At 45.3% G+C, this 15321-nt stretch overlaps 1 protein-coding gene across 5 annotated transcripts in view; it reads left to right on the top strand.

Annotated features, from left to right (window-relative positions):
• Window positions 1–14552, top strand: part of TAF5L (TATA-box binding protein associated factor 5 like) — a 28065-nt gene extending 13513 nt beyond the window's left edge. For 2 of the 5 annotated variants that reach the window (XM_074316424.2, XM_019754784.3), the window contains exons 4-5: window positions 5704–6428; window positions 12552–14552. In XM_074316424.2, coding sequence (XP_074172525.1) covers window positions 5704–6428; window positions 12552–13349 — 1523 coding nt within the window. In that variant the 3' untranslated portion in view covers window positions 13350–14552. Of the gene's footprint in view, window positions 1–2001; window positions 2057–3539; window positions 3845–5703; window positions 6429–12551 lie in introns of all 5 variants that reach the window. The other 3 variants (XM_019754786.3, XM_074316425.2, XM_019754785.3) reach the window with 3 other exon arrangements.
• Window positions 14553–15321: the final 769 nt, after the last annotated feature.

Below are 15321 nucleotides of genomic sequence, written 5' to 3'. Positions count from 1 at the left end.
ATTCAGAGGTAAGCAAGAACTTGGAGATAATGAGTTATTTTTAATAAGTAAAAATAGTTGGTTAACTTTGGTTTTTGAGGCTTTAAGCAGTTTTTAAAATTTTTAAATCAGTTCTTAGAGAGTTATTTTTCTCAGTTTTTTAAACACGATTATTATTTCTCTGTGATAGATCTCCCACCATTTTGGTGGTGGGGAAGCTGGTGTTTCATTCATTCAGCCGCCAGTTGTGTCACGCACTGAGTACCTGCCGGGCTAGGTAACACAACCAAGGGTACTGATCACTACCTGATTCCAACTTTTCTGACCATATTTATCTCTTTTGGGCTCCTGATGTTTTTCTTACGTATGTGCCAGAGCTCTTACAATAGAATAGCTGTCTACCCCTTGTATTTGATGGTGCTGAGGCTTTTTCCCTAATATGCGGTACCTTCTTTATTTTATCTCTTAATGTCCTTTGCCCAGAATTTTACATTTCAATAAACTGTAATCTATCAAACTTTTCCTTTGCAAGTTTGTGTCTTGTTTCAACACTGAGTAAGTTGTCTGTTATATTGTCTATAATTTAATTCTTTAATCCATTGGTCACAGATTATTTGGAAGAGGTGAGTATGTGTTTTTCCTTACAGACTGCTTTTCCTGGAACATTTTTCTCTGCCCTCAGTCTCTGAAGAGCAGTCAACCAAGTCAATGAACCGTATTTCCTGAGCACCAAGACAAAGTATAACATGTAGTCATTCATCTAAATTGGGAGCTAATCCGAACATAAAAAGGCTAAAAGTAAAAGTTTTTAAATAAAAGTTGAACTTGAATGTAGTAGCAGTGTTTTCCCAGACCGTTGTGGATTCGGCTGCTGAATGCTGTACACAGGAATTGCACTTGGAATGAAAGGGGCAGTAGCTTAGATGGGTGTCAGAGAAGGCCTGGCTGCTGCAGGTAGGGCTCGTAAGGTGGGCTGGGTGTGGGTCAATTGTGGAGAGCGAGTAGGAGGAAAGACATGAGCAAAACTGCGAGACGGAGTATATGGAAGACACAAGCAAACGTGCAAGATGGCAGATGTGGCTCTTTGTGCAGGAACAGTGAACGGACTGGCTTTGTTGAGAATGGGCTTTGAGCTTGGCGATAAAGCCAGACGCACTGGGGCCAGATGGAGGAGAGAGGTGACACCAGCCCTAGAGGTGTGCACCTCGTCCTATATGCTGGAGACGACCACTGGTGTGAAGCTAGTCTGAACGCAGTTTAGGAAAGGCTTTGTAAGGCGGGGGACCAGCAGACGCCGAGAAGTGAGCTGAGTGTGGACCAGGACTCCATAGTGTGGTGGGAAGGGGGGCAGGGTCTCGATTCCACCGTCAGACTCCCAGGGCGGGCTGGCCAAGGCCAGGGAGGAGCTGAGCCGGTCTCGGGCTGTGTGCTGCTGGGGGGTGAACAGAGGAGACATGGCTATGGATGGAGCGCGTCTGGCTCATAGGAGGCAAACACTCACTGTTCATTCTTTATAGTAACATGGGCACTAGAGCAGTGAGAGGGCGAGGAGCCCAAAAGTGGGGGTACAGGGGTTGAAGAGTCACGCCAGGAGGTGTGGCGGGCATTTCAAAACAAAGGACAGGTGTGGTCAGTGGAGCCCAGCCCTACAGAGAAGTGAGGAGAAAGCAGCTGACAAGCGCAGTGTGTTTCACTTAGTGTCCTTTTCACTACTAATCTCTGCAAACTCCACGTTTCTTTTGTTTACCACCGGCAGAGAGGAGCAGCGGGTCTCGTTTGTTCTGTATTCAGTGGGTGGATGGACGGAAGGAGGAAAAAGCACACTTTTCAGAGGATATGTTCCTTTGTAATTAGAAATGTTTTAAGCAAGTCTACTTTCAGTAAAATATATAAACTATATGTTATGATGGCAAGGGAACAAGAGTAAAAGAGTTAAGACATCTGTGAGTTTCACCTTGTTCCACGAACAGAATGTGTTGATTGAAATTTATTATATTTTTTACCCAACACGGTTCTCTTCAGACAAGGAAGAAAAGTAAGCAGTTTTGAAACTGAGCTGAAACAACAGTGAATTTCAGTAAGTTTTAAAGCATGTGTCCCTGTTTCTCAATGGCTAGGTTTTTCCTAACCTTACTAAATTAAAATGTTTCTCATTTGGAATATAATCCTGAAACTAAAAATTTTAAGGACTTGAAAACAACCCTTCATCCCCATAGAATACAGGAAGTCTAATGAGTAAGGATTGAGTCTTTTTTATTATTAGTAGTAGTATTTTGGCAAAGAAATTTTCCAGAGGTCTTTTAAAGAATTACAGTATTTAAAGAAATACCAAAATCTGTATTAATCAGCATTCTCCAGAGAAATAGAATGTTGACGTAAGAAATATCTAAACCTGCAGAGAATTATAAGAGTTTATTTGAGCCAAACTGACGACATGCCGGGGAGCAAGATCTCAGATGCTCCCGAGAGTGACAGTTCAGTTACTTTTATGCACTTGGAATTAAGGAGGGGACGTGAGGAAGATGACATGGGAGAGCAAGGCGGGGACGGCTCACAGGGCAGGTAACAAATATGCGCTCTTAAGAGTTAATACCCCTTCCGTTCAGGGGTATTACTTTGGTCACTTCAAAGGTTGTGGACCGAGATACATGACAGCAGTGGACAGGGCTGGCTTACACCTCTCACAAAAGACGTCGTAGGCCTGGGCTGTGACAACCCACCGTGACCTGCCCACCTAGGAATTCAGGATCGGATCACCCTGTGACGTTCCTTCCCATACAAACCCTTTTTTCATCCACCAGAACCAACAGGATATACATAGAGAGAGGTTTGTTTTAAGGATTGGTTTACGTGCCTGTGGACACTGGCAGGTCGTAAATCTGCAGGGCAGGCCAGCAGCTGGACAGCCAGGGAGGAGTTGAAGGGCAACCTTGGCAGGATTCCCTGTTCTTCAGGGAGCTCAGCCTCTGTTCTCTGAGGCCTTCGACTGATCAGATGAGGCCCACCCATATCATAGGCTGATCTGCTTTACTCAGCGTCTACTAATTTCAGTGTGAATCTCATCTAAAAGATACCTTCACAGAACACCCAGAATAGTGTTTGACCAAATGTCTGGGTATCGTGACCCAGCCAAGTTAACATAAAATGAACCCTCCCAGGTCCACCCCGTCAGCTTGACACCCATGTTCATCTCCTTAAAGACACTTAATCGTCATGTAAAGACAATAAGGTCGTAATTCTACTTACTATAATACAGCTCTCCTGAGCACAACCAAAACCCACTAACCCCTGCCCCAGAAGAGGAAGCGAAGTCTTTGAGTGATGTTTACTCTTCTCCTGACATCCCCTTCCTTAAATACTATAATATGAAGTCAGTATAACTTCTGGTACATGGTCAGGGGATAGGAGAGGGAAGAAAACAGAGCATGTTTACACACAAACATGACAAAATGAGGACGACACGTGACAGTCCCAGTCCTCAGTCCTGTCCCTGCTCAGTGGTCATAGTTGATATTTAACCACCTTCTTCCACTACCTGTCTGCATTCCTTTTGTCTTCAGCACGCACCTCACCTCGTCCTGGCTCCTTACCTGGTGGGTGATCCAAACCTTCATTCCTGAGAGGTCTGGGCCACTGCTAGTCCTGCCTGGATTGGGTTGCTGTAGTTTCCATTGGCCTTAACCACAGGAGGTGGTGACACTAAGTGACACCCTACGGGATCTCCTGGATTCCAGACTCTTCCTGCCTCCGTTGTGGGATTAGCAGTCCAGTTTCTCCTCGGGAGTCAGGACCTGTCGCCCCAGCCAGCACAGTAACTCCTTTCTTTGTCTGTTGACTCAGACACGTAAGGAGCCCAGAGTAGCTGGTGAGTCGTACCTTCCAGATCAATGGAATCATTGTAATTTAAGTTCATCTCCTACAGACGTATTTAAGTAGGGACACTTTTATTCTAAAATGCACATATACAATTAATTCACCTGTGATGAAGGAAATAAGGTACTAAGCAGAGATATCATCATCAAATTAGTATGTGTTCCAAGGACTTGAGCCATATATGGATTTCTCTTCATGAAAAAACTAAATGCTAGTGGAAGTGCAAATGCTGACCTAAAGCATTTTTTATTTAAATGTGTATCAACATTATACTATAATAGATAGAAATAATATGAAACCAAAACTAATTTACAAGTAAAGTATAAGCAAAAACTACAAAAGCAATAAAGTTCAAATTAACAGTGAGTGAGTAGTGGAATGATGGATGGATTTTGCCAGACCAATCTGCTGCCCACGTGGGCACAGGGATGGCACCGATGGCCATGACACAGGCTGGTTTTCCGTCATCTCCCAGAGGTGCTGTGCCTGCAGTGGTCCTGCTCCCACCGCTGGGCTCTGAATGACCGGGAAGCCTTGGCTCCCTCACAGCTCTCTGTTTACTCCCCCTCACTTATTTACGTGTCACGCACACCTGAGCCTTTCTCATTAGCTCATGTCAAAGCTGTACACTTTTTTGAACATTCTTTGTCACATAGTTTCATGTTCTTAAAGTCTCAAACTAGTTAAAGCTTTAGGCTTAATAACAAAAATGTCTTGTTTGTAACTTAACACTGCAAAAGAGAAGTTTTACTCTTTAATCAACAAAATCAAAATAAATGCACTGACAGATATGGGCAAATTATGAATGAATGTCATTTTTTTTTAAGTTAAGGTTTTTTGTGGGGTTTTTTTTGTTTTTTAAATTTTATTGGGAATATTGGGGAACAGTGTGTTTCTGCAGGCTCCATCAGTCCTTCAGTCTAATTGTGGAGGGCGCAGCTCAGCTCCAAGTCCAATCACCATTTTCAATCTTTAGTTGTAGGGGGCGCAGCCCACCATCCCATGTGGGAATTGAACTGGCAACCTTGTTGAGAGCTCACACTCTAAACCAACTGAGCCATCTGCTGCCCCTTCGGAAGCTCAGCGGCAGCTCGTTCTCTTCAATCTAGTTATGGAGGGTACAGCCCACCGTCCCATGTGGGAATCGAACTGACAACCCTGTTGTTGAGAGTTCGCGCTCTAACCAACTGAGCCATCCGGCCGCCCCTGAATGTTGTCATCTTAGCATTAGGACATGGCAACCTGGGTAGCCAGACGTGTTAATGACCCCATAAAATAAGTGCTTTGGTATTTCTGTAGGTGATGAATGCCAGAAGTCGTCACAAAACAAGATAGAGCAGTAAAACCATGTCAATACTTACTCGCTAAATGGCATTCCACATAATTCTGAATATACTTGTGTTCATTGTTTTTTAAATTGTCGTCAAGTTAAAACGTTTCTGTGAAGAGCTCAGAGTCTCCTGAAAATATAACTGCAGACATTCAGAGGTCTAAGGTACCAATGCGAGAAGCACTGATATATTGGGGAAAATACTAAACCTTGAGGATCTGGGTACATGCTACTGAATTGTGGAAGCTTAGGCAAGTCCCTTAACTCTCTGGGCATCAAGTGCCTTCTTTATGGCCAAGTTCACAGCCAAGTTTGCTGGACTTCGAGTACATGCTCTTCCTTGTTCAGTCAAAAGGCATGGACTCTTGAGTTTCCAGAATTCTTTGTTGGGCTTAGAGTTCAACCGCTAGCCTCAGGGAATGGGGTCCTGACAAGTGTGATGTGACGGTGGGCCCCCCAGGAGGGTCACGTTGTCCTTTGAGGTTCTGCTGATTGTAAAGCCCTCACGCTTTTCATTTCAGATTCTGACTCCCAGCATAGCCACGAAGTGATGCCCCTCCTGTATCCTCTCTTCGTCTACCTCCATCTCACCCTGGTCCAGAACAGTCCGAAGAGCACAGTGGAGAGTTTCTACAGCCGCTTCCATGGGATGTTTCTGCATAACGCCAGCCAGAAGGACGTCATCGAGCAGCTGCAGACCACACAGAGCATCCAGGACGTGCTGTCCAACTTCAAGCTCCGAGCTTTCCTAGATAACAAGTACGTGGTCCGCCTCCAGGAAGAGAGCTACAACTACCTTGTCCGCTACCTCCAGAGTGACAACAACGCCGCGCTCTGCCAAGTGCTCACCTTGCATATCCACCTGGATGTGCAGCCTGCCAAGAGGACAGATTACCAGCTCTACGCCAGCGGCAGCGCCGCGCGAGGCGAGGGCAGCGGCCTGGAGCCCGCCGACATGCCCGCGCCTGTCCTGCATGACGAGGCCGCCCTGGCCGTCCTGCAGGACAGCATAAGGCGCGTCAAGGACGGCCCTCCGTCCCTCACCACCATCTGCTTCTACGCCTTCTACAACACCGAGCAGCTGCTGAACACGGCCGAGATCTCCCCGGACAGCAAGCTGCTCGCCGCGGGCTTCGACAACTCCTGTATCAAGCTGTGGAGCCTGCGATCCAAGAAGTTAAAGCCGGGACCTCATCGAGTCGACGTGTCCCGTGTCCACTTGGCTTGTGATGTCCTGGAAGAGGAGGTATGGGTATCATTGTTTCTTGCCTACATCTGCCTTACTAATTTGCTTAGAATGTCCTTACCAAACAGGACAGACCTGTGGAGAACGGACTCCATTGTGTCCCCCATGTGGCTAAGGGCAGACTGATGGCAGGTGCCCGCTACCATTGAGTTCCTGCTCAGGCCTAGCCTTGGAAAAGATGAACACTGCTTTTAACAACAGCAACTCAGCACTGTTAATGAGCGCTCAGGATCGACCACTATCTGAAATGTGCATAGCATTGCTAAGCCTGATTAAAGACCTTTAGCTAACATTGAGATTTGCTGTGTGTGTGTGTGTGTGTGTGTGTGTGTGTGTGTGTGTGTGTGTGTGGTGCAAATATACACACAAGTAAGCTTCCTGGATCAGAGGGTCTGCACTTTCAATTGTGACAAATATTGTGCTCTTGTCCACTCATCGACAGTAGATGAGCGCCTGCTTTCTGTGGCCCCACCGTCACCTGGCGTGCAAGCCCTCTGGCTTCATGTGCCCAGGCTGTTCCAAACCCCATTCTGAAAAGCACGCAGAGAGTTGACGTTTTCCTCCATCAGTCAGTGTAATGATCTTGTTGCTTTGATTGGGAATGGTCGTTGAAAAGGGCAGGCCGAGTGGCCTCAGTGTCTAGTCACTGAGAAGCACTGCCTTAGGAAAAATGTGTGCGAAGGGAAATAAAAGTTGAACTTCACGAAGTTACCTGTCCCTGGGAGTGGCCCCACAAAAGCTGAGGGCTGATGTGATTTTGTCATATCACCTCTGAAATGCAGTTAGTTGTGCCTCAGCCTACTTTGGGTGGAAAATTCTTTGCACAGGGGTGAAAAATTAAGGAATGAAACAAAAATCACTCAAGTTAATATCCAGTTGCTGATAGGATATCAAGAATATTGGATGCACAAATTAAGCTCTTTTTTTTTCCTGTTCCTGTTTTCTTGGTTACCTTCTAGTTTGTATGTCCTTTGAATTTTTGCTTCTTGCAACTGAGACAATATGATTAGAGGAGTAAAGAGTCCAAATTGTAATGTACAAACTATGATTTCTAGAATTTTACAGTACCCTCTAAAATGTCTTTCATTGTACATGTATTTGAATTGTCAAATTTTTCTTTGGAGATAATTCTAGCCTCTTCATGCAACTGAGGGACACTGCCCTAATGTACTTTAAAGTCTCTGTAAATACAAAAAAAATTAATTATTTCTAGTGACCTTATTAGCTGTGATGGTACTGAGTTTCAGGATTATTCTAGGCATTAAAATTTAATATAAAGGAAGAAAGACACAACAATGGAAAAAAACATTAGACTAAAATTTTAAATGTTAACATTTTTCCCTGGCTATGACTGAAAACTAGCTCTATGACTTGTTCTGTGAAGGCTTCCAGGCATCAGCAGACAAGTATTTGAAGACCCGGAAGTGAAGAATAATGTGATGAATTCCAGGAACCGGAAGAAGTTAAATATGGCTGGAGTTGGGAGGGGTGAGACAGGAAGCAGTACGGATCCACTGTCTCTTTGGGAGACCGTGGTAGCCCAGGGGTCGCGCCAATGGACAGGTTAGACAAGAGCTCAGTCCCTGGGTGGATGGAGGAGCTGAGGAAGAACGAGTCCAGGAAGACATCAGTGTCTCAGGCTGAGCAGGCAGGGGGGTGCCCCCCACCTCAGAGAGAACGAAGGATGTCAGAACAGTGGCTGTTTGAAGCGTCTTTCTGCTTATTCGTTATCTGCATTGAAAGTCCCCCATTGATTCTAGCCTCTGCTTTCCTTAAGAACAAACTGGGTTTTTTATGGTGGTGGTGGTGGTTGTTTTTAACTTTAGAACTGAACTTGAGATCCTCCTAGTCTGTTTTTGAGGGGTTTTCTGTTTGGAATTTCTACACCCCCACCCGTTTTGTCACAGCAGTTCAGGGAAGTTTTCTTTTTGATTTCTGACAAGGAACATTTTGGGGGAAAGCAAGGTATAAATTAGTTCTGGTAGTTGGTATTTAATGTTTCTTCAATGAAAACTTGTACTTTCTTCCTTGTAGAATTCACAATTAAAATCAAGATCCTTAATGCAAAGGTCACAAACCCACATGCTTGTAAAAGCCAAACAGGTTAAAATAAATTGGACCAAAGAGGTGATAGGAAGTAAGAAAGCACCACAAAATCAAATTAAAAAGCTGATTTGCAGTCTGGGCTTTAATTTCTGTGAAGCAGTAACTGTTGCATAAGTTACTGGCTAAAATATTTTGACTGCAGGCACTTAAAGCACTGATCAGACCCAGCCATCCCATTTCTAGCTATGTAACCAAGAGAAATGAAAATATATGTCCACACAAAAACCTGTCCATGAATGTTCATAGCATATTCATAAGAGCCCAAAATGGAAACAGCCCAAATGGCCATCAGCTGATGAACAGATAAATTGTGGTCTGTCCATACAATGGAATATTATTCAACCACAAAAAGGAATGAAAATACGTAGTGAGAGTGCTACAACATGGATGAACCTTGTAAACATTGTGCTGGGTAAAAGGAGCCAGTCACAAAGGACCGACTATTGTATTTTCTAGGAAATTTCCAGAACAGGCATATCCAAAGAGACAGAAAGTAAGTCAGTTCTTGCCAGGGGTTTGGGGAGTGACTGCTCATGAGCACAGGGTTTCTTTTTCAGGTGATGGAATGTTCTCCACCCTGATAGTGGTGATGGCGGCACAACTCTGTGAACGTACAAAAAAAACCATCGAATTGTACACTTTAAAAGAGTGAATTTGATAGTATGTGAATTATCTCAGTTTTAAAAAAACCGAGCACAGTAACCGAAAGGTCCTATGTAAGCATATTATTTTCTCTGTTAAGTGTGCCAAATAAAACTGGATTGACAGCACTGGCCCATAGCTTCTGTTATGTCCACCTTGAAGATAATCTAGAGTAAGTTTTGGAATCTGTTACCTGGCATTGCGGGGCCCCTGTCCTCACCCTGTGCCAGTGGCCCCTTCTTCAGACACTGCACGTGGAGAGCAGTGGGCCTGCTCGCTCCACACTATTCCACACGAGACGGAGATAGAAATGAGATCCAGCTTTTACCCTTGTTGATTGGCAGCTATGTGTTTTTAATATGTGAACAACTTGGCCGAACCACAGATAGCAAAGCAGGGGTTTGCTCTTTCTGCTATGTGTACACGCCCACCCCGTCACCAGCAGCCTTCCACCTGCTTAGCCCCACGACAACACCTGGGTTCACTTCACTTAGTGTCTCGTGATCCGTCTCCCAATCTGGTAGTCTTTACGTTTGAAAAGGAAAGAATTCAGTTTTGTCATTAATATTCAGTTCTGTAATTTGTATATAAAACTGTCGTTTAGATCTATGCTGCTCCATAGAACTATAATGTGAGCCATATGTAATTTAGATTTTTCTAAAGCCACATTAAAAAAAGTATATAGTCAAAATTAATTTTAATAATGTATTTCGTCCAGTATGGCAAAAACGTTATTTAAAATGTAAGCAACCTAAAAACTTATTGAGACCCATTACATTCTCCTTCTTGGAAACCCAGTGGGAACTTTACACTCAGAGCACTCATGTCCATTCACGCTAGCCGTAGCTGGCGTTTCTGTTCTAGGACAGGCTACCATCGTCTCACGCAGATGGCAGTGCGGCCTTGCAAGTCTTAACCCACTCCCAAAGCCGGCCACACTTCATTTCTTTCAGTCCCCCAGCAACTAATTAGTGAGAAGTGCCCAATGGCAGATCCCAGGCCCCAGGTACCCCTGATCTGGGGAAGACGGGCATGTGTGCTGAGGCCCTGGGATGCCCCTGTCCAGGGGCAGCCTGCGGTGTGTAGGGCCTCCATGGTCTAAATCAGGGTCTGCAAACTACGGTACAGGGGTGCATCAGACAATAGTTGAAGATCTGTTAATACTTTTTATTCCTCTTCAATTTCTATGTTATGCAAGCCGTATAAAGTACATAATACAGTTTATTATTACACGAATATGCATATAATGACTTCTGTTTGGGATGCATGCCCATTTACTGTGGAGGGCTCAGTCATTGTAGCAAGTTGGGGAGTTTTGTCCCATTAGCATGAGAGGAAAGACAGATCTGTGGGGACGGACATGTGTGCCCAGCTGCTTGTACCAGGCTCTCAGTTCCACGGTGCTGAGGCCCTTGTGGGACTGAGCCGAGCCACAGAGGAAGACGTGGCTGGGTCATTTGAAGCTGTGTTCCCGGCAAAGGGCTGATAGTGATAGCCAGCAGGAACGTCTGGTTCCCCCATTTCTTGGTCTGGAGAGTCAACCAGGCACCTTTCCACAGGCTTGGGACAACTGTCAAGACTCTGGGGAAGTGCCAGCTTGCCCTCCTCTTCCACCTGTGAGCACGCTAGTCAGGTCCCCACTCAGGCGAAGACACTGTCCTGTCGCTTCCTGCTCTCCGCGAAGACCATGCAGGGCTCAGAGGAACGTGCCCTCTGACCTGCCGCTACCTCGCAAAGGATCTTTGTGGAATCCATTGGGTCCTTTCTTCCTCCCATATTTCTCATATCAACTTTCTGGTGTAGAGTAACGAGTCATTCTTGAAATGATAAAGTATCGTGACCTCTTTGGAAAGGAAAATGGCTAATATTCTTGGTAACACTCAGTAGAACCTTAAGCTCCCAAATGCTTATGTATCTTTAATGTTGAATGTCTGGAATAGCCTTTAAAAAAAAAAAAAAGAAAAAAAGATCTTTTGTTTAAGTGTGTTTTTCCAGGACCTATCAGCTCCAAGTCGAGTAGTTGTTTCAATCTAGTTGTGGAGGGCGCAGCTCACAGTGGCCCATGTGGGGATCGAACCGGCAACCTTGTTATTAAGGGCACCGCGCTCTAACCAACTGTGCTAACCGGCCGCCCCTGGAATAACCATTTTTGAATAATCATGGACATCCATGTTTAGTGTCCCTTAACTTTCTAATATGTACACATTGGAAGTGTTTGTTTTATTTTAAATTTAATGGTTTTCAAATAGAGGTTAAAAGGATGCCCTTTTCCTATACAAGAACCTAAGGCTCTCATTTCTATTCCAATAAAGCCGGTTGGTTTAAGAGACTTCATCTTACTCTTCCTTCTTCTAGTGTTTCATTAAAACCATTTTAATTTATGAATTCCAAGATGGAGACAGTTGTGGTTTTAAGGAGGTTGCCTGTGAGAGAATGAAGGGAAAAGGGATTTTGAACACAGATAGTGTCCTGGTGAGACTCTCTCCCTAGGACTGTGAGTGGCTGGCTTTTCTCGTGTCCTCACACATAAGAATTATTTCCAAGAATCACATGAGTCACTTGGCATGTTTAAAGCAATTCTGAGTCCATGCCTTGTTTTGTTACTTTAGGAAAATGTTTGAGACCCTCCATAAGGTCACAGGTTTAAAACTTCATCTTCTTCATTTCTTTTTGGACACCAGCAGTTTATTCCTGGTTGCAGGGCGTGAGTGTCATTTACTGAGAACTGCAACCTCCGGGCTCACTCGTAATTCTGACACATCAGGTTGTATTTTGGCTAAACTCCTGCAATGGTTCCGTGTTCATCTCGAACTGAGACCACATCTGCCTTTGTCATTGACCCCAGTCGTGGGAGTAATGAATGTGCCAGGATTTTTTTAGTGGATTGAAAATGGGGAGCAAAGTGGCTTTTGAAGCAGCTAAACCTGACATACCTATAGAATAAAAGAAATAAAAGAATCTAAGAACTGAACATAAATAGTTTCTAACAGCAGATATCAGAATTAACAATGAAAGTTCCCATAAGCTGCTTTTTAATTGGCTTTTGAAATCTGTTATCCTCAGCCTAAGAGTAAGACCCCAGTCATTACTTGATAATAATAGCCTTGTATTTCCAGATCTTTGATTTGATATAGTCATGGCTGCACGATGAAGTTAAGGAAAGCAGTGTGTCAGTTGTAGACTTTTTGTTCAGTTAGGTTCTTATGAGCCGTTTGCCTGGGGTCACCCTTATCGGCAAGACGACTGTCGTTTACTGAATAGATGCTGTTGCCCAAGCAGTGCCGTTTTTTGCCCTGAAGTTTTTGTTTTCCATGGCAGACCACTAAACGTCTCTTTCTTGTGTGTCTCCTTTGCCACCCTCACCGGACGTCCCAGGATGATGAGGATGAAACTGCGGGCACAGAGATGAAGATCCTGCGAGGACACTGTGGCCCAGTGTACAGCACGCGCTTCCTCGCGGACAGCTCAGGGCTGCTGTCTTGTTCTGAAGACATGTCCATTAGGTACTGGGACCTGGGGAGCTTCACCAACACTGTGCTGTACCAGGGACACGCGTACCCTGTGTGGGACCTGGACATTAGCCCGTACAGCCTGTACTTCGCCAGCGGGTCCCACGACCGCACAGCGAGGCTGTGGTCATTTGATCGGACGTACCCGCTGAGAATATATGCAGGACACCTGGCGGACGTGGACTGCGTCAAGTTCCACCCCAACTCGAACTACTTGGCCACGGGCTCCGCAGACAAGACGGTCCGGCTGTGGAGCGCCCAGCAGGGCGGCTCGGTGAGGCTCTTCACGGGCCACCGTGGCCCCGTGCTGTCCCTCGCCTTTTCTCCCAACGGCAAGTACTTGGCGTCGGCCGGCGAGGACCAGCGCCTGAAGCTGTGGGACCTGGCGTCCGGGACCCTTTACAAGGAGCTCAGAGGCCACTCGGACAACATCACCAGCCTGACGTTCAGCCCGGACAGCAGCCTGATCGCCTCGGCCTCCATGGACAACTCGGTGCGCGTGTGGGACGTCCGGGGCGCGCACGGGGGCGCACCGGCCGACGGCTCCTCGGGCGAGCTGGTGGGCGTGTACAGCGGCCCGGTGAGCAGCGTCCTGAGCGTGCGCTTCATGGCCTGCAACCTCCTGCTGGTGACCGGCATCTCGCAGGAGAGCCCGGACCATTGACCGTCGCCTTCGCTGGGGCGGGCTGGGGCGGCGCTGGCCTCCACATGGCAAGTCTCGCGACAAACTGATGGAATCACTGACTGTGAAAGACTCCCCATTTATTACCCTCCGCTGTGCAGGCGTCCTGAGCACGGCACCCCTTCACTCGGCTCCCCACGTCTCAGGACTGGGGTGGGGGGACAGGTGGTGACAAGCAGACATGAGATCAAGAACTGAAATGCTCGCGAGGTCAGATTGCAAGTCCCACCGAGATTGCTCCACGTCCCCGTGCGAGCGCCCGCACCTCCAACTCTTTCCCGTTTGTGAAACCCACAAGAGCTGCTGACGCCGGTGCTGCATCGGCCTGGGGGGGCCCTGGCGTGGCCTGGGCGCCGAGTGCTGTCCGAGGAGCAGGGCCACAAGGTCGCCTGTCGTTAGGCACCGGGGAAGGGGATCTTTACAGGTGTGGGAATACAGGGCTGGGGACTGGCAAAGGGGGCAGGGTTGTCCCGGCAAAAAGACTTTCCATAATTACAGAGAACAGGATTTTTTATTATTGTTATTGTAATTATAATATTATTATTATTATTATTGAGAGGGGACCGCAGCACTGGCAGAGCCTTCTCTGCGCTCATCATTCAGGTCATACCCCTGGCACTGGCCGTGACACTTGGAATTTTGAGGTTCAGGGAACTCAGAGAATTTGGTAGCACAGTGTTTGGGAAGAAAGGGAAACTTTCTGGGTAACAGATCGGCTACTCCCGCTGACATGTTTCTAGAAGTGGGTGGATTTGATTGAGAAAGTCTTGGGCTCTTGCAGTGATGGTGGGAAAGAAAGGTTCTTTTCTTGGCTGCACTTCTATTAGCAATTCTCTTCCCTGAAAGGACAGATTGTGGTAAAGAAATGAGAATAATTTGAAGCGAAAAGTCAAAAGATAGAATTATTAAGTGTTGAATTTCCAAATGAGTATTTACTCAGAGGTGTGGCTTTTTCAACGTCTTTTTCTCCTTAGGACCATCCACTCCCACCTCCTGCATTGCAATAGCAGTTTAATAGAAAACACTTTGTGAAACAAATTGTAAGTACGTATGCACGCATATAAAACTATGTTTTGAGGATAAAGCAAGTTCTAATTTGTGGAAAAAAGATTAAATATTTCTGTTTTCTGAAAAGAGTTTTTTGTATTTTGTTTTCTATTAAAATGTATTTAGTTTCCAAAAAAAGTGTTGGCATCTCATTTAAACTGAGAGCAGGTGGGCATGTGGTCTGCCTTGCGGTGACATGCAGCTCACTTCTGTTTAGGGTGATAGCCAGTTACGTAGGCCAGACCAGCCCCAAAGGAGGGATGTTCCTATCCACTCTTGTATTCTGTTCTGTTTACTTTGAGTTATGTTCTTGGCACTCACGTGGATTATTGCTAGCATTCAGTACTGTTCATACATCCAAGATTGCCGATTGCTGACCTGGGACAATATATATTTTGCCATCTAGAATTATTTGGTAAGATCCTATTTCAATTTTTAAAAACCCCATTATAAAATCTCGAAGGGGCATAAGAACTGTGTTATTTAATTAACTCAAACTGTTTATTGAGCAATTCCAGATAAAGGACTCATCCAAAGATTTAAATGATGCCAGAATTTTAAAAATGTACTTTGATACATAATTTCCTGGCAAGGACACCAGAATTATCAGGAAATTAAATAGGAAGACTAGAATTCTATGCCAAAATCTTTTTTTCACTTGAGCCTAAGGTGCTAAATAATAGGAAATGTTTCTTATTCACAAAAATCTACATATTTGAAACATTGTAAGAAGGATCCTTTGGCAACTTAGCCAGATGGCATCACCTTCCACATGGTCTGTGGGTAAAGCCTAGAATCTAAATGTGTTCTTACTATAATAAGTGAATTCTAAGTTAGATTTCTAAGTTAGTGCATGATACATTGCTAGAAATCATGAAATCCATGAATTGGGCTCTATCATTCTGAG

This window comes from Rhinolophus sinicus, chromosome 6 (assembly GCF_057876585.1).
Source record: "Rhinolophus sinicus isolate RSI-liver-muscle chromosome 6, RSI-T2T, whole genome shotgun sequence".
NCBI classification, from domain to species: Eukaryota; Metazoa; Chordata; class Mammalia; order Chiroptera; family Rhinolophidae; genus Rhinolophus; species Rhinolophus sinicus.
The sequence above is the reverse complement of the archived record's forward strand: the minus strand, read 5'-3'. Positions and strand labels throughout refer to the sequence as shown.